At 41.4% G+C, this 22633-nt stretch overlaps 2 protein-coding genes across 2 annotated transcripts in view; both read right to left on the bottom strand.

Moving 5' to 3' along the window:
- The window catches only part of ITFG2 (integrin alpha FG-GAP repeat containing 2), a 13441-nt gene extending 1272 nt beyond the window's left edge, over positions 1 to 12169 (bottom strand). The window contains exons 1-11 of the mRNA XM_085217976.1: positions 11948 to 12169; positions 10857 to 10952; positions 10361 to 10402; positions 7828 to 7996; positions 7404 to 7543; positions 6888 to 7036; positions 5660 to 5754; positions 3246 to 3299; positions 1787 to 1878; positions 798 to 915; positions 7 to 180 (exon numbers count right to left, since the gene is read on the bottom strand). Coding sequence (XP_085074102.1) covers positions 7 to 180; positions 798 to 915; positions 1787 to 1878; positions 3246 to 3299; positions 5660 to 5754; positions 6888 to 7036; positions 7404 to 7543; positions 7828 to 7996; positions 10361 to 10402; positions 10857 to 10952; positions 11948 to 12043 — 1225 coding nt within the window. The 5' untranslated portion in view covers positions 12044 to 12169. The remainder of the gene's footprint in view (positions 1 to 6; positions 181 to 797; positions 916 to 1786; positions 1879 to 3245; positions 3300 to 5659; positions 5755 to 6887; positions 7037 to 7403; positions 7544 to 7827; positions 7997 to 10360; positions 10403 to 10856; positions 10953 to 11947) is intronic.
- Positions 12170 to 15461: 3292 nt separating this feature from the next.
- On the bottom strand, positions 15462 to 22563 carry LOC100540936 (FKBP prolyl isomerase 4). The gene is made up of 7 exons (XM_085234583.1): positions 21005 to 22563; positions 20312 to 20468; positions 18921 to 19011; positions 18521 to 18604; positions 17926 to 18111; positions 17293 to 17532; positions 15462 to 16134 (listed from the first exon to the last, which is right to left on the bottom strand). The coding sequence occupies exons 2-7, from the start codon at positions 20350 to 20352 to the stop codon at positions 16057 to 16059; spliced, it is 720 nt and encodes a 239-aa protein (XP_085090709.1). The 5' UTR covers positions 20353 to 20468; positions 21005 to 22563; the 3' UTR covers positions 15462 to 16056.
- Between the last annotated feature and the right edge of the window lie 70 nt (positions 22564 to 22633).

The following is a 22633-nucleotide window of genomic DNA, read 5'->3' as shown; positions in this document are numbered from 1 at the left end:
ACTCACCTACACCCAGCTCCTGCAGTAGACTGCCAAACTCTGGGTCACTCTCCAAGATTTTTAACAGGTTGGTGGACTCCATTCTCTCCAGCTGCACATCCCAGTAGATGTAGATCTTCTGATTGAAGCTGACATAAACCAGGCAGGGACTGTTGCTTCCTTGTTTGCATGCATATAGGCCTACAAAGAACAGAAGTATGGACAATTTGGCTACCTCTCAAAATACAGAGAAGGCAAATAGGTAACTTCTCAGGATGAGATAACAAAGACGTTAGCAGAGAACAGTAAGCACCTTCAAGGGAAGAACAGAGATGGACTTGGCTATATTAAGCCCCTCTGAGACATTTCAATTGTCTCTAAACTGTCATTAATGTAAGCAGCTTGTGGATTTGCAAGCTGCTTTTTACAAGTCTGAGAGAAATGAATTAGCAAAGTCAAGGCTCAGGCTGGCTCCATGGGGGTCTGTATCTCAAGTGAGAACAGCTTAGAAGACTGGAAAATAAAAAGCAATGGAGAAGACACTGCAGCACTCTCAGATTGGACAGAAGAGAAAAAAACAAAAACAAAAAAACTAAACTAAACCAATCACAGCCATATCCCAGCATCGCCCCCACTCATTCTGCTTTTCCCAGATTCCACCAGTGGGAATACTAGCTGTGCCGCTTCCTGCAGAATATTTCCCCCAGGAAAATTATTCCCCACTGCAGACAGACAAAAGATCACACATTCCCCAGAGAAAAGCAGTAGCTTTTATGGAGAAATGTTGTGAGGGCTGGCCTTGCAGTCAAAATCCTCACCTGCACAGAATGCACTGACATTCTCATCTGCTTGAAATCTGGCAACTGTACGATTGTGGTCGATGATATATGTCTGGCCATCCCATGCACAGGCAATTACCTCCTCGTGCCCATTGCCCTGCAGGAACCATAGGATTAGCACAGACATCAACTACTCCCAGAGGCAGTCAATAATCTTTCTGCTTATTCAGAGGTAGAGCACTACTAAATGAACAAGATAACACTCTTCATTAACTTGGAAATCAACTCTTCCTTCTCTATTACAATCCTTATGTATCCTATGAGCCTGTAGACAATTGAAGTATTGACAATTTACAAAACTTTTTAATTTTGCAATGAGATAAAAGAGCAGTTTGGGGATGGAAAAATTCATAGCAAGGCGCTGCGCTCACGAGGTCAAATAGGCAGACACAACTCAACCTCTTGGAGGAAGGCAGACTGACATGAGTGCAGAATGTGCTGGTACAGTCAGAGCTTTCAGTGTATCATCCTGCAATAATCCCAGCATTTTTTCAGCTGAGTCATACTCTGTGGGAATACAAGAAAGACTATTCAGAGCAGCAGCTGTGGAACAAAATAAACAGCAAGAGAAAGTGACACTGAGAACCAAGGACATCTCCAGAAGAAGAAAAAAGCAAAGTCAAGTAAGCTGTGTGATGGCCTTGTGATGATGGCCCTGACTGGAGGAAGAGCGTGTTACCAGAGACAACTCATGGCTCTGATTGGGTAAGTGCCTATGTGCAATTAAGGAGTGTTTGTGGAATGTTTTGTTGACATGTAAAGGTGGTGGGAAAGTTAAAAGAGAAAACTTGTGAATGCATACAAGGGATGTTAGAATCTGCAACAAACAATATGCATTGTTCACTTCCGAGTTCGTGCCTCAGATGCTGCAATACTGTCTCTGCCCTTCCTAAATTTAAACACAGAAAAGCTATGTTGAACTTTTGTCTTCACTCCTTCACTCTCAGAGCTATTCACACAGTACTCACAGTAACATCCAGCTTTTCCAGTGCAAATAGCTGGTGATCAACCTGCACAGACCAGAGCAGCTTGTCTGCCCCTTCCATGAGTTTCAATGTCCCTGAAGAGGAAAAAAAAAAGATTGTCCTGAAAATATTAAAAGGGAACACAATATCTGCTAACATTGTGCCTTGTGTACTCCTTCAGCACTCATGGTCTGCACACGGAGGGGAGAGCATAGTACAGACTGTAGCTGACAGTAGTTTCATTTCTGGGAGGGACAGTAGGTGATTATATTTTCAGCAGTAACAGGAAACAGGAAGAAATGGCAGCAGCTCTGCTAATTGGCTTGCACCCTAAAATGTTCAAAACATGATCCCTGGGTATAGTACATCAACAAATCTCAGGGACCACGTAAACCAGAATCCTCTCACCATGTCCCACAGATAACACAATCTCAAGAGAACAGGTATCAGCTGAAAAGTTACTGGCTAGTAGCATAGAATGGGCCTTCTGAATGCTAAAATATTTCTAAGCACTTACCTCATATCATTTTTGTATTATTCAGAGGTACTGTGAAAGTACCATGGAGGCTAGTGGGAGATGCAGATCTGAGACAGAAATTCATATAACATAAACATGAACCTATCCTCACTGTGCCCTCCAATCTCAATACAGTTCATGAAGCCTTGCCCATTGAGGCAGCTTCACAGTTAAGGCCCAAACAAGAATCAGAAACTCCCTAGCAGGACATCATAGGGCAGATGGACATTTAGCCCACAGAGGACAGTTTGCCAATCTGGGAACAGAGATACCTTGTCTCCACACAGCTGCTTTTTGAACAGAATCCCTCCATTCAGTTAATTAGAGTTAGTCTGTCCTATCACTTCTCAGCCTGCAATGGAGCAAAAAAACATGGCTCCAGGCCAGCGTGAGGCAAGCTCTTCACTAACAATACTTGAGTTTCAGCATCCATTTCCTTTATTGCTTTTGGAAACAACACAAATCCCTTCAAGTACAAAGGCATCTCTCTGCTATGGTTTACAGGCTCTTGTTTACATGAATTGCACTGCCAAATTGGCATCTCAAACAGTTAAGTATTGGGTAGGCATGCAGCTTAGGAGTAAGCAGATGCTAATTCTAGTTTCAAGCTTTCAGTTTTGGGCCAAGCTTTAACAGTTCATCCCCATAGACCATGGTGCCATATGAGTAATAAATATTTGTAAAATGCTTTGAAATCCACAGATGAAGGGATTGTAATAGCAAAAAGGGAGATACTAAGACACTGAAAAAAAAAGAAAACAAACAAACATGTCAGCAGAAGGAGGTAGAATCAAATTCTTTTGTGTGCATCAGGAAACATTTCTGAAGCCCAGTTCCCTCTTCTTCCAAAATCAAAAGCATTGCACACTTGTTCCTTACTTTTAATTAAGGACAAGCCTTGGGCTTTCTCACAGGCCCTTCTTCCAGGACAGTGGTAGGACTTACCATCAAGTGTACATAGGGCAAAGAGACCCGAGCCACTACCCACACTGGAGTAGCCTGTAAATGCAGAAGAGAATTACAGTTGAAACCTATTTATGAGCATTGTTCCTTTCCTCTCCGGAAAAAAAAGATTCAAAACAGTAAGCTGTCTTCTTTTTTGCCCAGTCTTGCAACTTTGCGTAACAGGTATCTGCAGTTTTGCAACCAATCCTACCTCATGCCAGCTGTTATTTGTAGAGCACTACTGTTAGTGTAAACCCAAGAATCCAGCATCTTTAATTTGCATTGATATGGGCATGTCTGGCTCTGCTGACTGCTTCTAGGAATTTGTTTATGCCAAATGTATGCAGACCTTCAGCAGTTCTGGTTGCAGTTAACATCATCATAGCCTCTCTAGGCTCCAAAAATGCGCAAACACAGGCACAATAATCACAAAGGGATAATGAGGATAATAGCCTGAGCTAAATGAATATTACAACTGTATCCTCACTGCTTCCCTCAGGGATAGGAATGTTGCCTTCAGTTGTTCCAGAAACAAGAAGAAAAAACAGATCCCACTAGAAGGACTACATTTCAGTCAAAGCGGCACAAAAGCACCTTCATGTCAGCTCCCGAATGAGTCTGCTGAGATCATGCTACCAATATTATTGCTTCCACTAGATGAAAACTGAACAGAAACTGTGGTTTCCAATCAGCAAACACTGCTCAGATGCTACAGAGCTCTTGCTTTGAGGGTAGATTAGACATCTGCCTCAATGCTCATGCACCCAGCTCTGGTTTATTAGTTCCCACAGCTGTGAACTTCCTGCAAACAAACAGTTCCTCTCCAAAGCATGTGTATCACACAATTGTGTACAGGACCAACTAAACCCAAAGACAAGACTTTCCTGACCACCACTTCAGTAAACTCTACCTGTCCACTAGTCAGAAGAGACATGGAAGATAAAAGTTTTGGAAGTGATATCACACTTGATGGCAGAAGGCTGGAGCCATTTTCAACTACAGCTGCATTTTATGTTTGCATTGACAATGTTGAAGGAAGCACAGTCTCCTTGAGGTCTGCAGCAACTCAGGAAACGTGGCAGTCAGTGGCAAGACAGCAGAGCTGAAACGAGTTTCATGCTTTTCCCAGACAGCTTCCCCAAAATGACACTGTACTGCAAGCCTACCTTCGCCACCCATGCACAGCTCCAGGCTACAACACTCCAGAACATAAGTACCCTATTTCTACAGAGTCATTTATTCCAAACAGGTGGTTGGGTGCTATACTGACTGTAGCTGACATTCATCTAGACTCACTCTGTTCTAAATGATCTGCTGTGTCCTCTACAAACTGGTCAGCATGACACACTTTAGCTGTCTCACTACTGCTGTTCCAGCACCAAGGGGCTTTTTACAAACTTCTCATCCCTTATTCTGCAGGTTTTGTATGCAGTGAAATAACTGATTTCATGCCCTAGTGATCATGGTACTTGCAGCAGCTGAAATGCTGAAAATATGACAAGCTTAGCAACTGGGTAGGAACTGTACTCTGCGGAGCAGGGAAAGGGAGCGGGGGGAGGGTTTGGTCAGTTGTCCTTCTCCCTCAATTCTAATCACACTGGACAGCCAAATTCCTCCACAGACAGCACTGCAGATGATAATTCAAATGCACATCAATTCCAGCCAGTTGCAGACAAGGAGGGAAAATGACCCATGCTTTGAATCTTCTTCTTCCTTGCATTATGGAGCGTATGGACAAGGGAGTGTGAAACTTGCATGCTCTGTATGTACCAAAACAGCGTTCAGCATATTCAGCCAGTTTCATGAGGGAAGCACTGGCAGCATGTAAGAAACGCCTGGATACAAAAGCAGTAGATGATGGCTGGGAGAAGCCAGCAGCTATAGATAACAATTGAACAGTATAAATTGAAAGGAGACAAGACAGCAATAAAAATGAAATATGGAAGCAGCTCTGGAGGAGTTGGGATCCACAGGCAAAAGAAGGCAGGATATAGCTGTGCTATATCAAGTGCTCAAATGCAAGAAATTAAAAATGATGCTGTGGAAACGAAGAGATGCATCTAGGTAATTAAGAAGAGGGTAGAAGCTGCAGTCATGCAAAAGCAAGGATCTAGTGTATCTGCAGGAGCAGGGCTTCATAGACATTCAAGATGAGTAAATGCAAGCAAGTGGAAGATGCAGGGAAATTTGTGCTGGGTGATGCATAATCAACAGAAGGTCCAAAGTCTGTAAAAAGTTCAAAACCAGATGTTTAGCTGTTCTTTGGAGGAGATGAAATCCCTCTGTTCTAGCATCTAACTCCTGAAGTTTTTAATTTTCAGCCTCTAGAAATCTAATTTCACCCTGGACTGACATACTGAAAAAATGTCACAGGCAACTGTTGAGGCAGAGACCTCAAGCTCTTAATCTCTCACCTTGGCCAATGCTACCAATCAGATGAGTGGAAACATTCTTGTTGTGAATCCGGCCAGATGTTTGGTGGAGAATAACATCTCGAACAGGGGCCTCTCTGGGGAGAAAAGAGGCAGGCATCAGAAAAGGTTATGAGATCATGTCTGGTCCTGTGTCAGGACAATCTGAAGAGCAGAGTACTCCAACAACAGAACTCTCCAAGTCTAGAGATGGGTAGAGCCTGTGCACAGGCTGTTTAATGAAATACTCAGGAACAGTATGCTATCCCCAAAGCAAAAAATGGCAGATTGCTTTAAGCAGGGGACATTTCAATCATCAGTAGAAGGATTATTTGCCGACAAAAAGCAATGAAAAGAAAGCACACCACCTCAGGAATGACAGAAATTTGCTAATGATTGAAAAACAAGACCTAGTGATTTGTAGCATCAGAAAACTGGAAAGACCTCAAGTAGGTCAATAAAACATCTATTCTAAACAAGGACATTAGTGTTTGTTTTTTTTTTTTAAACTTATTTTCTATTACATATGCCTGAATGCTACTCATTCAGGAAAACTGTCTGTCTATAGTTGTCCAAGTGAGTCAGAGATCATGTCTGGGCCTGAGTTCTGGCCAGGCAGATACTTACATTTCATTAAGGTCTCTAAGACATCAAGACTTGCCCAGCTTCTATCCTGTACATTGTCTGGGTCTGTCTTAGTGTCCCACAGAACAGCACAGGAATGCCTCATTTTCTCACAGTGGTGCCTCTAGGGACAGGGAAAATAACCTCGCTGCTCATCTTGACTTCTCTGCTTGTAATTTACAACACTGGCTACCAGGTTCTTATTAGGAAATCCTGCCTTACCTGGAAGAAACCAGTAGTGTCTTTCCAGGGCTTCAGATTAATTGGTCTTGGCTCAGCCTTACAGATGCCATCCTTCCCACCATTAGACAGCTCCCCTGACTACTCCTCTTTATTGAGATCTAGGTCACTCACTCATTGGCCAACTTGAGAAGAAGAGCAAGACACAACAAAAACAGTATTCGTCTCTAGGATAGAGACCTGAATTCATGGGCACTTGGGTGCTGACAAGATTACGTCATGAACTCCCAGCAGGTAGTTCATCACAGACGCTGGCTTCACTAGGATGACAGCATTTATCCCTCAGAAAGGCAGTGGTGGTGGTGCCCTCTTGTGACAGGCATCTACAGTAGAATCTCCACATCTACTCCATACAATCACTGTTCACCTGCTTGGGGAAGAGCTGTCTCTCCCCTCTATCATGGATTGCTGCTCAGAGTCCCAGGTGCACAGCAGAATGGCATAACCACAGCCTGGCTGGGACACCATCATCTCTGGTAAGCCATCAGGGCCTGGGTTCACAGAAAGGCTATCCACCTGTACTGACACAAGATAAACAAAGATAGAATTGAACTGAAAACCTTACATAACCTAGAAGTTTCCACTGTGCAACCTGTACCTACATCTGACTACAGCAGATTTTCTCATAGAAGCTGAGCGTAAGCTGAACAAAGCCAGCTATAGGCAAAATATCCAAGTAAAAGGGATCTTCACCTAGCAAAAGCCACTTAGCAACACCCTTAATGGAAAATGTTCTCTAGTCAAGTGAGAGAAGCTAATAACATCACACCAGCTTCCGTGTGTGCACAGGACAACTGCTAGGCAAATCTCCTTTCAAGCCATCAAGATGACAATTACTTTGTCTGAGGACTGAGATCTCGTGCCTCTTCCCGTATATCCTTACCTGACCTTCCAGTAACCATTTCTTCAGCAGGATCAACTGCCCACAGACATGGTCTGAATTCTCCGACAAGTCCTCCCAACGGAAGGCGCGCACCACTCTGTCAGTGTAACCTACCACCAGCTCACACTTCCCATCTCCATCTGCAGGAGACAGAAGGGCTCTCTTAGGCCTTCATAACTGCAAAAACCCCAACATCCATTAAGCACCATCCTTGAGGATCCCAACCCTATTACAAGAACTCACACTTTGGAATTTTTTTGTAAGTTTTTGCTCCTCTCCTTAAGGACCAGACAGTCTTTGTTAAAGCAATTGTTTCAGCTAGGTAGACATTTTCTTCTATGTGCTCATACACCTTCTCTCTCCCCATCACCACTTCATGCCCCCAAATCCCCTCACCCTGAACTCCCATCCTTGTCCCGCTCACCTATGTCACTGATTAGCATAACTTTGGTGTTGGCAGGAATATGTTGCTTGAACACTGGCTTCTGCTCTTCTGCTAACTCATGGTGGCCTGAAGAATCTGGGTGCTTTGAAGGGGAAGTCAGATCAAAAAGATGAAACCAACCTTCTGCACTCACTGCCACTGCAAGATTCTAAGAGAGAAAGAGAATAGTCTTTGTATTACTTTTTTTCTTTTGAAATTGTAGCAGGGCAAGGGAAGATCAATGACTGCTACAAGGGAACAAGAGACTATTTCTGGCCAGTTGTCACAGAGATATCTCCAGATCTGCGTCCGTGACAGGTGTCACAGTCCCAAAAACAAAACAAAAAAAAGAGAGAGGAAGGAAAAAAAAAGTGTTAACTGTTTACAGCCGGTCCAGCCCAGCCCTGAGACTAATGAGGCAGGGCACATGCAGGCCAGCGCCTCAGGAGAGAGAGAAAAGTGTGTGTGTGGGAAAATAGTAGATGGCTCTAAAAAAAAACAAAACAGAGCAACAGTAATGATCTGAGGAGGAATATTAATTTACTACATCCAACAAAATCAAATAAAATGAGAGAAAATGAGAGGAACAGTGTCCAAAACTAGAGGCCAGTAATGAGTGGTGTCCCTCAGGGGTCTGTCTTGGGACCAGTGCTCTTTAACATCATTATCAATGACATCGATGGTGGAATTGAATGCAGCAAGTTTTCTGATGACACCAAGCTGAGTGGTGCGATTGACATGGTGGAAGGAAGGGATGCCATTCAGAGGGACCTCAACAGACTCAAAAGGTGAGCCTAGGTGAATCTAATGATGTTCAACATAACAAAGTGCAAGGTTTTGGACTTGGGCTGGCAAGTCCCAGGCATTTATACAAACTGGAAGAGGCAGTCCTTGAGAGTAGCCCTGTAGGACCTGGGGAATCTTGGTATATAAAAAATTGAACATGAGCCAGCAGTGTGCTCTTGCAGCTCGGAAAGCAAACAGTATCCTGGCCTCCATCAGAAGAGGGGTGGCCAGCAGGGACACGGAGGGGATTGTCCCTCTCCACTCTGCCCTTGTGAGGCCCCATCTGGAGTACTGCGTCCAGATCTGGAGTCCCCAGTACAAGAAAGACAGGGAGCTGTTGGAGAGGGTCCAGAGGAGAGCCACAAAGATGATAAGAGGGCTGGAGCACCTCCCTTACAAAGACAAGCTGAGGGAGCTGGGCTTGTTCAGCATGGAGAAAAGAAGGCTGGAAGGTGATCTTATTGCAGATTTCCAGTACCTAAAGGGAGCCTAAACAGGAGGGGAATCAACTCTTTGAAAGGGTAGATAATAGTAGGACAAGGGGAAATGGTTTTAAGTTGAAAGAGAGAAGATTTAGGTTGGAAGTCACGGGAAAGTTCTTTATTATGAGAGTGGTAAGGTGCTGGAACAGGCTGCCCAGAGAGGTTGTGGATGCCCCGTCCCTGGAGGTGTTTAAGGTCAGGTTGGATGGGGCCCTGGGCAGCCTGGTCTAGTGTTAAATGGGGAGATTGGTGGCCCTACCTGTGGCAGGGGGGTTGAAGATTCATGACCCTTGAAGTCCTTTCCAACCCAGACCATTCTGTGATTCTGTGATAACACGGCAGGCAAAAGCTGCCGGGGACCACATGTTTCTCAGCCACCTGGACCAGGAGAGTGAGCCACGAGCTCCTCCTTTCTTCCTCTGGGCCTGAAGTCCTCTGGGGAATACTGCTCCTCTCCAAGAACCAAAATGCCCAAAAAAGGCAGTCCCCAGAACCAGGACATTAATTCTTTAACTCCCACTGCTTTACATGACGTTATGATATGGAATACCAACAACAAAAATCACAAAACCACGATACCAGTATACAAACCACTCAAGTCCTGAAGGGTCCAAATAGTCCAAAACGTTAATCGTTTTCAAAACAGGATATCAAGCTGATGTGTGCAATTTCTAATACATGGCTTACTCTAACCTCACTTCAGTTCTGCTCTCCTCTGGAGCACAATATTTTAGGCAGGGTGCCTAAAGTGGAATTTTTGACCTCTTAGTCATTTGTTTAATTCTCAAAAATAGCAAGCCCCAAGAAGAAGCCCTCTAGAATTTGCTTGGAAGTCGAGACTATTCTGTGGCTGTCTTGGTTAGGTGACCTTCAACACATACAGTCAAGCATCAGAAGAGCCATTGATCCGCAACAGGGCTCAGTACAGCTGTGTAAAAGCCACCAAGGAAAGGGAGTAATCCTTAAACACCTGAATCCCCATGGTATTTACACAGAAGGATGTGCTTATCAGTAATGCTTCCTAAAGATAAGATCTCTTTGCTCACTAAGACTTGTATTGTGTTCACAGGCAGATGAGATGCAGGTTACGTGTAAACACAAAAACAATTTTAAAATAGAAGCATTAAAATTCTGTGCATTAGGTCAGATCCTGGAGAAAAAACACCTACCATCTATTCTCGTCCACATCTTGACGGACATGGGCTAAATCTCCTAAGCACTTCCCATTTGCCCTACAAAGATGGGGGGAGTTGGATTGCTCTCACCTTTCCTTTATTGCATACATCTCCCACACCAACGCAAGTAAGCTGCAAGAGAAAAGAAGATCTTAAAAGTCCATCTATAAGAGAAGGCAACCCAAAGAAGCACTTTTAGATAAACCCCTGCCATACCCTCTCCTCACAAACAGTCTCTTGAACTTGAACAGTCTTTTTAATGAGAAAAAGAACAGCCCAGGACAGAAATACATAAGCCACACAACTGTCCAGAGCTCTGGAGCAAAATTCACAGTGCACAGGCACAGGTTCAAGGTGGGAGAAGCCCCAACAGAATTACTGTGTTTGTTCAGTACTTCGCTCATAACTTCTAGTCCAAAGGGCTTGCTGTAAGCAAGAGGGTCTTACATCACTAGACGAAAGGCATCAGAAGCCGTTCTGGCTGCCACTCCTCTCTGGCTTTCATATTCCAAACCAGCGATCAAGGACAATAATATGTACATACATTAAAAGACCCAATCAGTTAGAAGCTTTGTAAAGAACTGACCATTCCTTGGCAGGATCGTACAGTCCAGGGTTTGCTGTCATCATTTTTGTACACATAAAGTTTCCCATTGGTGTCTCCTACCACTAGCTCGTTCAGCTGTAGAAGAGAATTGGGTTAGTAAAAAGTTCACAACTGCAGTAACATAGTACTCCCAGCACAGCATAGTACACCATTTCATACCTGAAATGGGTAAGAACAAGCAAAAGAAGAATTAAAAGCTTGAAACGGTAGAAAAGGTCTAGGAAAAAAAATTAAGAGCCCTCATTTTACACAAGCAGACTGAACAGCCGACTTGGGCTTTCTTCATTCATCCGAGGATGTGGAGAAAGTAATCCTCCAGAAAAAATCTGCAAGAACACAATACATTTACGCTGGATCTTCAGCCTCACTAACACACTGGCTAAACAGTGATTACTTCTTGAAAGATGACTGCTGAATAGTCACCATCCCCTCTTGCTAATGAGCCCACATATGCCACCCTCTGCATTATGCCTCTGCTTCAATTTTCTGCATAACTCCCCTAGCACATTATGCTGTGTAACATTAACTCACATGGCTAGCTGTGACACTTTCCAGGATAGCAGGGTATAACATAAGAAGATTTGTCTATTGAGGCAGTCTTTGTATATGTGTTCAAGCTAATCTCTTCCTAATTACAGCTAAATCAGACATTCCAAGAACAACCATTTGTGGAGCTGATACTAATAGTGCTGATGCACACCCATCCAACACACAGATCAAGAGACAATTACCCTCGACTTTATTCCATTAGTAATCCAATGCACGACAACAAACTGTTTCTCTATAGTTTTGCATTTCCAGTCGTGCAACGGTGGTCTCTCCCTGGGACCAAAAAGTTTATTTCCCTAAGAACTTTACAAGTAGTGCCTACGACGTCCAATGGTAACGCAAACGTTGACCGCCTGTAATCCAGTGACGGTAACATTCCGTTTATGAGAGACCTTCTCTGCCCGCCCTGCGCTGCAGCCCCCCGCGTAGTCACGCTAGGCTCGCATGTGTGCCCGCCACGCAACCCTGCGCCACCCGCCTGCTCAAAGCCTGGAACAGATCCCGCCGCTACCGCGTCGCACCGTGTCGTTGTCAGCGTCCCCCAGGCAGATGGCGTGCGGAAAGAGGCTGCCACAGAACTCGAGTGCCACGCGCTGCACGTAGCTAACAGACCGCATGCCGCCGCTCGCTATGCCGCCGGCCTCCACGCTGGGACGACGAGAAGTCGATGGCGGCTCCTCGGGCTCAAGCGAGGGGCGATGACGTCAGCGGTGAGGCGGGGCGATGACGTCAGCGGTGAGGCGGGGCGATGACGTCAGCGGTGAGGCGGGGCGATGACGTCAGCGGTGAGGCGGGGCGATGACGTCAGCGGTGAGGCGGGGCGGAGCGAGGCTGCGCTCATCTCGAAACGCTGCGACCTTGCGAGGCGGCGTTCTGTCCTGCATGGCTGAGCTCCCTTTCGTAGTGAGAATGCCCTACTGTGTTATGCAGACCAGGTGTGTGATTCTTGCTCGAGTTCAGTGGGAAAGTATGCCACTGACTGCCTGGAGTGGTTTTCTCTCCCTTATGTTGTAGGCTGAATTACATCACTCATTTACATTTTTTCTTACAATAGTAAACCATACCTTAAAGATACTGTAAGAAGACAGTGTGGGATGAAAGACTTACACATTCAGAGAGACAGATAAGTGTAATTTACCAGTCAATACAATCTTTTATGAAGCAGTAGGGAAAAAAGTTAAAGCAATTTTCTTTAACCTTTGTCAACATACCTGATATAGCTACCGCTGGTGTTCCAGTGGTTGTTGGTAAAAAAGAGGGACTTGCAAGATTAATAGATAATGATGCAATTACCTCTAACTCACATTTGGTAACATGTCACTGCATCAGGCATCAAGAAAATTTGTGTGTAAAAGCTTTAAAAATGAATGTCATGCAAATGATCAAAGCTGTGAATTTCATGAAGCTCAAGAGACAAAATCATCACCAGTTCTAGCAGTTCCTTAAAAGTATGCATGCTGATTATGGGGTCATAATTTAAGGTAAGTCAAGGTAAAGTGCTAAAAAACACTTCCTGGAATCAAAAGGAGAATTTGTTACAGAATGTGGAGATTAAAAATGGCTCACGGATTTAGTATTTTGGTGGATTTGACAGTTCATTTAAATGAGCTAAATATAGAATCATACAATCACCAAGGTTGGAAAAGATCACCTAGTCCAACCATCCACCTACCAATATTACTGCACTGAAGCATCTCTCTAAATACTTGAACATCTCCAGAGATGGTGACTCCACAACCTCCCAGAACAGCCCTATCCAGTTCCTGACCACTCTTCTAGAGAATAAATTTTTCCTAATACCCAGCCTGAACCTTCCCCAGCGCATTTTCAGGCTGTTCCCTTTAGTTCTATCACTAGCTATGCGGGCGAAGAGACCTACTTCCATTTCACAACCACCTCCTTTTTTCAGGCTGTTGTACAGGTCTCCCCAGAACCTCTTCTCCAGACAAAACAATGTCAGTTCCTTCAGGTGCTCCTCCTAAGACTTGTGTGCCAGATCCCTCACCAGCTCCATCCTAATTCTCAGTCCACCATTTATGGATTCTCCCAATCCCTCCAGTCACTTGGGAAATTATCAGGTGTATGTGTATTAACTGATAGCTTTATTTCATATTCAAATGAATTTGAAGGGAACACACACCTCTGCTTCCAATCAAAACAAATATACAGTACATAATTTTCTATCTGATCCATTAAATAATGCATCTTCAAGGTGAAAATCACCTTACCTGTGCTGTATTTCTGACAATGATGGAAATTAAATTATGGCAAGTTCAAATTATGGCAAATAATCTCATTCATTTTGATATGCTAAGCACAGTCCTGTGAACAGCAGAAGTGCTTTCTGTTCTGATAAAGTAATCTGAGAATAGGTTTCATGATTTGGAAAAAAAAAAAAAAAAAATCACTTTTTGGTATATTTGCAACTCCATTATCAGCCGACAAATATAGTACTTGCAAATTTTCACAGGGAATGTATAGAGTTGCAATCAGGCTTTCAATTCAAGAAGAAGAAAAAAAATTAGTCTCTTTACTAAACTGTCATAAGCCTTCTCTTACCAAAAAAATCCCTTGCTTCACAGTTATGCCTTATACATGTCATTATTTTTGGCAGTACGTATATTTATGAACAATTATTGTCAAGGATGAAATATAGGAAGAGTAATATTTCATCCAAAATCTCTGATGAACACCTGGAAAACACACTAGTGCCAATGAACCAGCCTGATGCATTAGTTTCACAAAAACAAGGTAACCTTATGCTTTTGTTGCTTTTTTTATGTTTTAATAAAAATGCATTCAAAAATAGTTGTTAAATACACTGAATTCATGTAATTAATATGCAACCCATGGCAATTCCTGTTTGCTCACTGCAGCCCAGGCAAGCCAAAAAGATGGACAACTATTAGTATTTCACCAGTAGGATTTTCCCCATGTGAGCCATATTAAATGTTCCATTTAGAGTTATTTGTGCTCTAGTACAATGTAAAACAGCTTTCAAATATACAGGGCTCATACTATTTACCAAAAGTTACAAAAAGTACCTGCAGTAACTGTTGATGTTTAAGCAAAAGAAATCGGTCGTTCAAAGTTACAGCATTTCCTTTCCTGTAATAACATAACAAAGACTATATTGCCTTCTCCTCTACCCCTTCCCAACCTGAAGGCTCTTAGGGCACTGCTGATCTCGCATAAAGCAGTGCAGTTCACAGATCCACAAGCTACCTCCAACCCAGCAACTGGCTGGACTTACCATCTTGGGACTGGAGTCAGGATAGTACGTCATGCAGGACTTACGACTTTGGTGACAGTTTAGACATACAGCTCCCTAGCCCAACCTCTCTCTCCTCTGAAACAGGTAAAACTACGTTCCTTCTGAAAAGCAAGCAATTTGTTCCTGCTGCTAGAAAGTTTCAGAAAAGGACAGTTGACATGCTGAGTTTAACACTACAGAACAGCATGAAGAGCATAGATAAGTCTGAATATTATATCTCATACCTATAGAAAGAAAAATACAAACAACCACAACGCTCCCCCCTCTACACACACCAGTCTCCAAGCCAACACAAGAAACACCACAGAAAAAAAGTAGGAGAATATTAAGTAGTTTTCTTGTGAGGTAAGGATAATAAAGACTGGAATCATTCAGACATTTGCATTTCATTAGGAATTATAAGCACTTTCAAGATATTCTTCTTTAGCACTTATTTTATCTTCAAAGCCAGTCACTTCCAGGTATCAATCAGTATTCTTCTGGTCCAGTTTCACAACATGAAGGAGAAAGAGAAATACTAACAGATAATAATAATACATGGGTTACAGACTTGTGTACAGTTTTAAGCAACATTTTCTTCATTTGCAAACAGATGGATCAATTGCATACACTTTTTTAAATGGCAATGAATCAACATTATCAGAAAAAAAGTAGATATTGTGGCTACAGTACCACTATATGGGTAAGAAAACACTGAATGACTAGAAGACAATTGACTTGTAATTCTTTGCAAATGCCAATAAAAAACACAAAAAGTTCAATTTCCTTGAGCTTAATTGGAGCTTTATTATTTAAGCTGTGACTTCACAGTCTTCACTTTCAGCAATATGCAAAAAGGAAGCATATAAAGAAGGTTACAACACTTAATGGAGGAAGGGAAAGGGGACAATGCCAAGGCAGTAGAACAGTGAGCACTGATTTGCTCTCAAATCTCACATGAGGACTGTTGAAAAAGGCCAACTGCTTAAAAAAAAAAAAAAGAAAAAAAAAAAAGAAAAAAGAAATCAAGGAAATTAATGCCAGATTGTTTCCTACATTTAAGTGAGCTGGAACAAGAGAGACACAAACACCAATGGCAAAATGCAGATAAACCAAACAGAATAAATCCAGACAGAACCCAAACAGTAACAGAAGCTGTATGAATAAATAAAGTCCCTAGGATTAAATCAGATTTGTGCTGCCACTCAGCTTATTTCACAGACATACAGAGCTGTTCTTGACTGTGGCATGGCGGCTCAGCCTCTGCTCCTCTGAAACCACTGTCCAACCAGGTAGAAAAATAAAGGTCTAATTCACTGGAAATTCTTTCATTTACAAAACTAATGGAATCTGGTTTGCTTATGCTTCTGTGTCAACTTATTTATCTTCAACTCCATTCTGCTCATCTTTCATTTCTGCATCTTCAGTGTGGCTGGTTTGAAGAGTAGTAGCTGGCTAAACGGAGACATATAGAACAAATGTCTTCATTTATTATAAGAAATTGCCAAAATTTGAAACAATACCAGAAATGTCATTTAAAGCCTATCACTAGAACTGATTCTCAACATCATCTAACAATATACTGGAAAAAAACAAAAACAAAAACCAAACAAATCCAGTATTGAAGTAGATGGCAAAAAAATCAGTGTTCTACTTTCTCAGTGTCCCTAGTGCTTTGCAGTGCATGAATCTATCTTCTGCAAAGAACAGGACTCCATTGTCTTTCTTAGGGGCAGAGGCACACATTTCAGTAGCATTAACATGGTCCTTTTGCACTTTTCATGGCTACAGCTTGTTTCAGCAATCCACTCTTCCATTACCAGCACATCTTGCAAAGTGCCACACCTAGATACACCGGACTCCCAGCAGCTGTGCTGCCTGAAGGAACCTGCATAGCACAGCCAAATAATGAGCAATTCACAGAATCACAGGTTGGAAGGGACCTCTGGAGATCATCTATTGCAGCTCCCAGTTAAACCCTGAAATTTTACATATCAAGATGCAAAAAATTCTAGTTTGGTTGTTGCATCTTAATTATTGCTCAGATTCTTCATTAAAAACAAAATAACAGTTAAGACACTGGATGAGTCTATATGACAATGTCTAGAAGGACAGAATATTTTCTCCCAGGATCCAGTATGCAAGGACTGCTTTAGCCAGGTACAAAACCACACTACTCACTGACAATGCCGCTTTCCTTGCAGAATCAGCAGGGAACTTTTGTGTGTTTGTTTATACTTCTTCATGAAAAGGAGAATTAAATGCACAAAACTACTGCTACACTTTGAAAAGAAAAGCAAACAAACTCTTCAGAGCAGCTTGCCCATCTAACCACAGAATTACGAATTATCTCCCCTTTCCCACCCATCCTTACTATATAATGTTAGCAGAGCTGAAGCATGAAATGCATCTATGATTATCTCTGGGAGAAAATTTGATTTCTGATTTCTTATGCACCTTATTGTGAAAGAATGGGGAGAGGGAGGGGGGCAGAGGAAGGAAAATAATTTGTGATGTAAGGAGTGGTCAGCTAACACAGTCTGAGATGCCTTAGTTGTTTGAATTGCCAGGTACACTCTGGCAATCTGGATCTTCTGGAGTAGTGCTACTTACCTTTAAGTCTTTGTTTGCAAGCCTTTGGAACATATTGGCATACATCTTCTTCTCTTTCTCATGCTGCTCCCGTATTTTTTGCTGACAAGTTACTAGTTGCACTTTAGCAGCTTTGTTACTTGGATAGAGTTGTATCACCTTCTGAAAATCTCCTCGGGCCAATTCAAAGTCATTGACAGCCAAATGGGCTTCTCCGCGCCGGAAGAGGCCTTTTTCATTGCTGCTATCCAGTTCAAGTGCCTGCATTTAAAATAGAGAAAGAAAGAAAGAAAGAAAGAAAGAAACAAAAACAGCATTTGAGAAGAACGTAGTGTTTGGGTTTTTTTTTTGTTTAATTTGCTTTTTTAAAACTAATATGCAAGTCAGAGTATCAGCAACTGCTAGAAAATGACCATTCTTATTTTCATGGTTGTCAGGGCTTAGTAAAAAGCTGAATTAAATACAGCAAAAATAGGTAGAGAAGGATATAACAAGCCATATCCAGCATCTTATGTTCATACTTATTTGCTCATGTCCAACTGTCAGCTGATCAGAAAGTCTGAACACCACACAGCCGAGTATTCCTCAAGTCATTAAAGCAAGAGATAAACTGTCAGATTGTTTGAGCAGCTTAAGACTAATAAACCCTGCTACCTTGTTGCAGTTCTCCAAAGCCTGAGAGTACTCCTTCAACTTAAGATGGCACATAGCTAGATTAAGGTGAGCAGCAAGCCTCAAGCTCCTGGCTTTTGTATCTTCCTCATTAGAGAGTCCTGATTCATGCTCCAGCCACGACACAATCTTCTTATACTGTAATGCTGCTCGTTTGTATTTCCCCTCCTGCACAAGGCAACAAGGCAATTAAATTTTCACACAGCTCACCACAGTAATTTTTATTTAAACTTCCCCCTGCCCCTTCGTCTTACCTAGAACAATAGATCTGAAAAAAGACAAAAAATAAATCAGAGTGATCAGAATACTTCCATTACCAAAAATACACTACCATCATAGTGTATCACTACTGTAGTGGATTAGAAAATCTATTTGGACACTGCAACTGTAAGACTATCTTTTTCTTCTTTTTTTTTTTTTTTTCTTCCTTTTCAGACACCTTTCTCCATAGTCTTTTCTATAAAATGACATGGAGAAAACCATGAACACCACTCTGAAATGACCAAACCTTAGATCATTATCATCAGTTCATAACATGAATAAGAAATGTTATTATTTCTTGGGTATTATCATTTACCTTGAAGTACTGAGTGCCTCTCTCCTTCACCATGCAGCTTTGTTCCAATTTCTCTTCTGTATTCATTTCCCAAGACTCCTTAGCCTATCCAAATAGGAATCGTTCAAGACAATGACAGGGAAATCATATGGCTGTGCTATTTCTCAGTAACAGCACACAAGAGACAGACTTGGAAAGAATAGTTTTGCACAGCTACTGGAAACTGAATTAGCACAAGAGAGATACTTGACAGCAACAGACAGGAGACCAGTAAGGACAATTTCACTCAAAAGCTCCCAGAATGTAATCACCTACAGTAACATCTTCCTTTTCAGATCAAAATTTTAAGGATTCAGTTTGTCCTTGTTTAAGCTGCATCAACAATTCCCACACCTCAAAGTTTGTACGCCTACATTCCCACCTTTTCAAAGCCCTTGAGTTTCACTTCATATTGTAGTTCCGCATCCGGAGGGATCTGAAATTTCTCTTTCCCAGTACTTCCAAAACCGTAGCTGTAAGATTGGGGGGAGGGAAAAGGGGAGGGAGTTAAAAAACTGGATATTCAGGATAAACCTCTACACAGGAAGCTGGAGGTAAAAACCGCACAAATCTGTCTACATTATTGCAAGACAAACTCTTTGAGAACTGCAGATAATTTTCCAGAATCTGCATGCACAAGACAAAAGAGAGGCAGAAAAACCTGGGATTAATTTTGCTGATTTCCACATTACCAATTTTTGTTTTGGATTTTGGTTTTATGTTTTTATTTTCCAAGTTTTACTTGTTTGGTCGCTGCTGTTTCTATGAAGTGTAAGCAAGTTTAAAAAAAAAAACAAAAAACACTTTGAGATTGCGTATATCTTGCTTTTTATTATCATCCAAGACAGGCTATTTCCTTTATAATGTCTGTATTCTAACTTTCCAGAAAGAGACAGCAGTAAGTGAACAGCTGTGCACAAGATACTGCCAATCCACTGATTAACAGTAAATGTCTGTACAAAGGTTCTGCTCTGAGACTCCAGTAAGAAACTGTACACTAGCAGAAACGCACTGAACATAGGTCTACTTTTCCTTTGTTCTACCTAATTCAGTTCCAGCTTAAAAAAAAAAAACTTTAAAACAAACACATTCACATCAGATAGAAACAATCAGTGCAAACTGTATTTGTTTTAAATTTGTTCACACTGTAAGGGGAAAATTCTGCTTGCCTTTAATGGCATTTAAAGTCCATTCCTATCTCTGAGTTGAGTGGTTCTTGGTCTCAGAATTCTGAGATGTTAGATCCAAGGTTTAGACAAAACACCACCTTATTCCCCACATAAAACCTGAATGTCTACTCCTAAATTGCTTAAAAATTCAAGCAAACACTTCCTAGTGGCAAAGGATTTCAGATACTCCTAACCACATTTCTCCTAAATAGTACGTATCTTATCACATAAGGCTACTCAGAAGGCTTACTGGAACTTTTACTATTCTGTTATTTATTCTAGGTGTCTTTATAAACAGTGCTGTATATTTAAGCGTAGTTTCATTAAGAAGGACCCACATGAATGCAAGTTAAAAACAGCAACAGTATTTGTTATAATATCCACTAGGATCAACACTATAGAGACTTACATAAATTTATTTTTCAATGCTAATATCAGTGGCTAAGTAATCTTAACTTAATATCTTCCATAAATCAAAGTTTCAGGTCTGATTATGTGTTTACAATAGCACTGAAAAGAGTTGAAAACCACCACAAATAAACATATTCTCTCCAGATGCTTACAATATGCCCTCTCAAGTATCAGAAGATGATGAACAGCTTACTTGGGTTTGAGATAGAAAATGGATTCCTCAGATTTCTCCATTTTCTGGATTGCTTTTTCCAGACCATGAGGAAGATCATAGTTTTCACCTTCACCAATCTCAAACCGCAGCTCACGCCTATCAAAAGCACGATCTCTGTATCGGCCTTCAAACTGGACTGGTTAAAAAAAAAAAAAAAAAAAAAAAAAAAAAAAAAAAAAAGAACCCAGATACAAATCAGAAGGTGTCTCTGTGTGGTAAGGGATAGGCAGCACAGACAATACAAGGAACAAAGCTTCCCCTCCCAACCAGTCTTCTCTCTTTTTAAGGGTTACATATGCTCATCAGATATTGGCAACAAATTCCACTTCTGCTGCTTTAGTTAATAAATGCTTTTTCTTTCAAGCTGTTGCATTGTGATTTTTTTTCTTTTTTTTCCCCCATTTCAGCAAATGGACATACTTTGTTAGACTCCTTTAACTTTTGTGATAAGCACTTTATCAGATCTAGTATCTCTGAAGAACACAACTGCTGCTGGAAAATCTAACCTTTTCTAGAATAAAGAGAAAGAAAGCTTACTTTTAGTTGTTACGTTTCTTGCTAACAGAAAGAGAAGACAGGTATTATTCTTTTCCAGAACAAAGAAATTGCAGGTAGGGAAAAACACACCTTCCATCACAGTAAACCCATTTACTATTTGTATAATATACATACTTTCTACCAGAGCACCCTCATTGGGCTTCGAGTAGCCTTCGCCTTTCTTACGGATTCTTCGGATGATGCCACCGTCTTCATCATCAGTGAGGTCTTCCCCCTTAAACTCAAACAGCTCTATCTATGAAGGGAAGAAAAATCTTGCATTTACTTCTATCATTTCAAGTCAGTAACTCATAGAATTTGTACTTGAGTTCTTTGAAACCATAGCTATTAAGACAGCCACTGTCTTCATACCCTGTAAGATATTAGACAGCCAAGACTACAAAGATGCCATACTTAGCACATACTAAATGGGAACCTACTAAGCAGTTTCAAATGACTATTTAGGCTTTTTTTCCCTCCAGCAACTTTGGTCTTCCAATACTACAAGTAAGATCCTTTAATTGAAAGGACTGTGAGACTGACTTCTGAGTAAAGCTTACACGAGCCACAATACTTAAGGAGTACTACAGAACACAAAAAAAGATTCATTAAGTAGCATTTTTTCCCACAGAAACATAGAAGAATATCCTAAGGTAAGACTGAGTTATAAGTAATGCAAGGAGAAAAGGAGCAGGAAAGTGAAATATAAAAGATCTAATCCTTCCCTTAAGTTCTGATTACATCCTTAATTTAATCTATCATCAAATTCAGATCAACTTTGAAGGGCTTATAACTGAGCCCAAAATATTCCAAATCTTCGTCCAGCAACAAAACAAATTCAGGAATAAAATGAGATGATATTCTTACATTCTCCCCTCTACTTGTTCTTATCTTTGTGTATTGTGGGAGCATTTCAGAAAAATGTAGACAGAAAAATAATTTAGTCATCTTGGTTTCAATCACTGAGAAAGAAGTGTAAATAAAGTATCTGCAAAAATACAACAAAACCATGATCTGGTCCACCTTTTAGCTTTGAATTCCTGCTGCAACAAATTCCTCGAGCTTTTTAAGTGCTAATGTTGGACTAGACTATCCATCTGAATCTTCACATGGTCTTCCAAGACTTTAACTCACATCACAGTTAGACAAAATGGAAAAATGTCCTAGTCACAAAACAAACTTTTTGATGGCTACAAAATTAATTAAAAAAAACTTTTTGCTATCTTATCTGTGATTAAAACAGTAATAAAAACTGCACAGAAAAGCAATACACTGTAGTTAACATTGATTAGATCAGGCACATCCAACCCAAGGGCCACATGCGGCCCAACCCTTGCCCCACACCATTACAGTATTGGTTCTTCCCCACTATGGCCCAACCCAGTCCCAGGCATGCAACAATCACTCAGCAACAACAAAACATCAATCAGTATGCCATTAAGGTTGTCTCAGCTGAAACAAGGACCTGAGAAGGGCACAGTGCAGTGCTAAGTCTGCCACACATGTTCTGTTGAACTGAAACCTGTGTCTATTAGACATGACATGCTCTTGTGCTGCCTCGTGAATAAAGCGCAGTGATTGCCAATAGTATTTCAATCTGCCCAATCCTCTCAAAATAGAGCGGAACCCCCATAAAAGAAAACTGGGGATGAAGGAAGAATGCTCAAAAGGCAGATGAGGACAAATAACATGGCACTATGGTTAACGTCTAAGAAAATACTGTCAGTTTCAAAGATTAGAATTTGAAAAGACATTATAAGCAAA

The sequence above is a fragment of the Meleagris gallopavo genome, chromosome 1, assembly GCF_905368555.1.
Source record: "Meleagris gallopavo chromosome 1, MGAL_WU_HG_1.1, whole genome shotgun sequence".
NCBI lineage: Eukaryota > Metazoa > Chordata > Aves > Galliformes > Phasianidae > Meleagris > Meleagris gallopavo.
Note: the sequence above shows the minus strand (reverse complement) of the source record. Positions and strands in the feature narration are given on the sequence as shown.

Bases quoted from the DNA above. Each gene is read 5' to 3' on its own strand.
- LOC100540936 (XM_085234583.1), bottom strand. From the start codon at position 20,352: ATGGAGAAATCTGAGGAATCCATTTTCTATCTCAAACCCAA. The intron at 19,012-20,311 runs GTAAGCTGTTCA...CCAATCTTACAG, and splicing joins ATTTTCTATCTCAAACCCAA to CTACGGTTTTGGAAGTACTG. The intron at 17,533-17,925 runs GTAGCAGGGTTT...TTTTAAATGCAG, and splicing joins CTTTGGAGAACTGCAACAAG to GCACTTGAACTGGATAGCAG.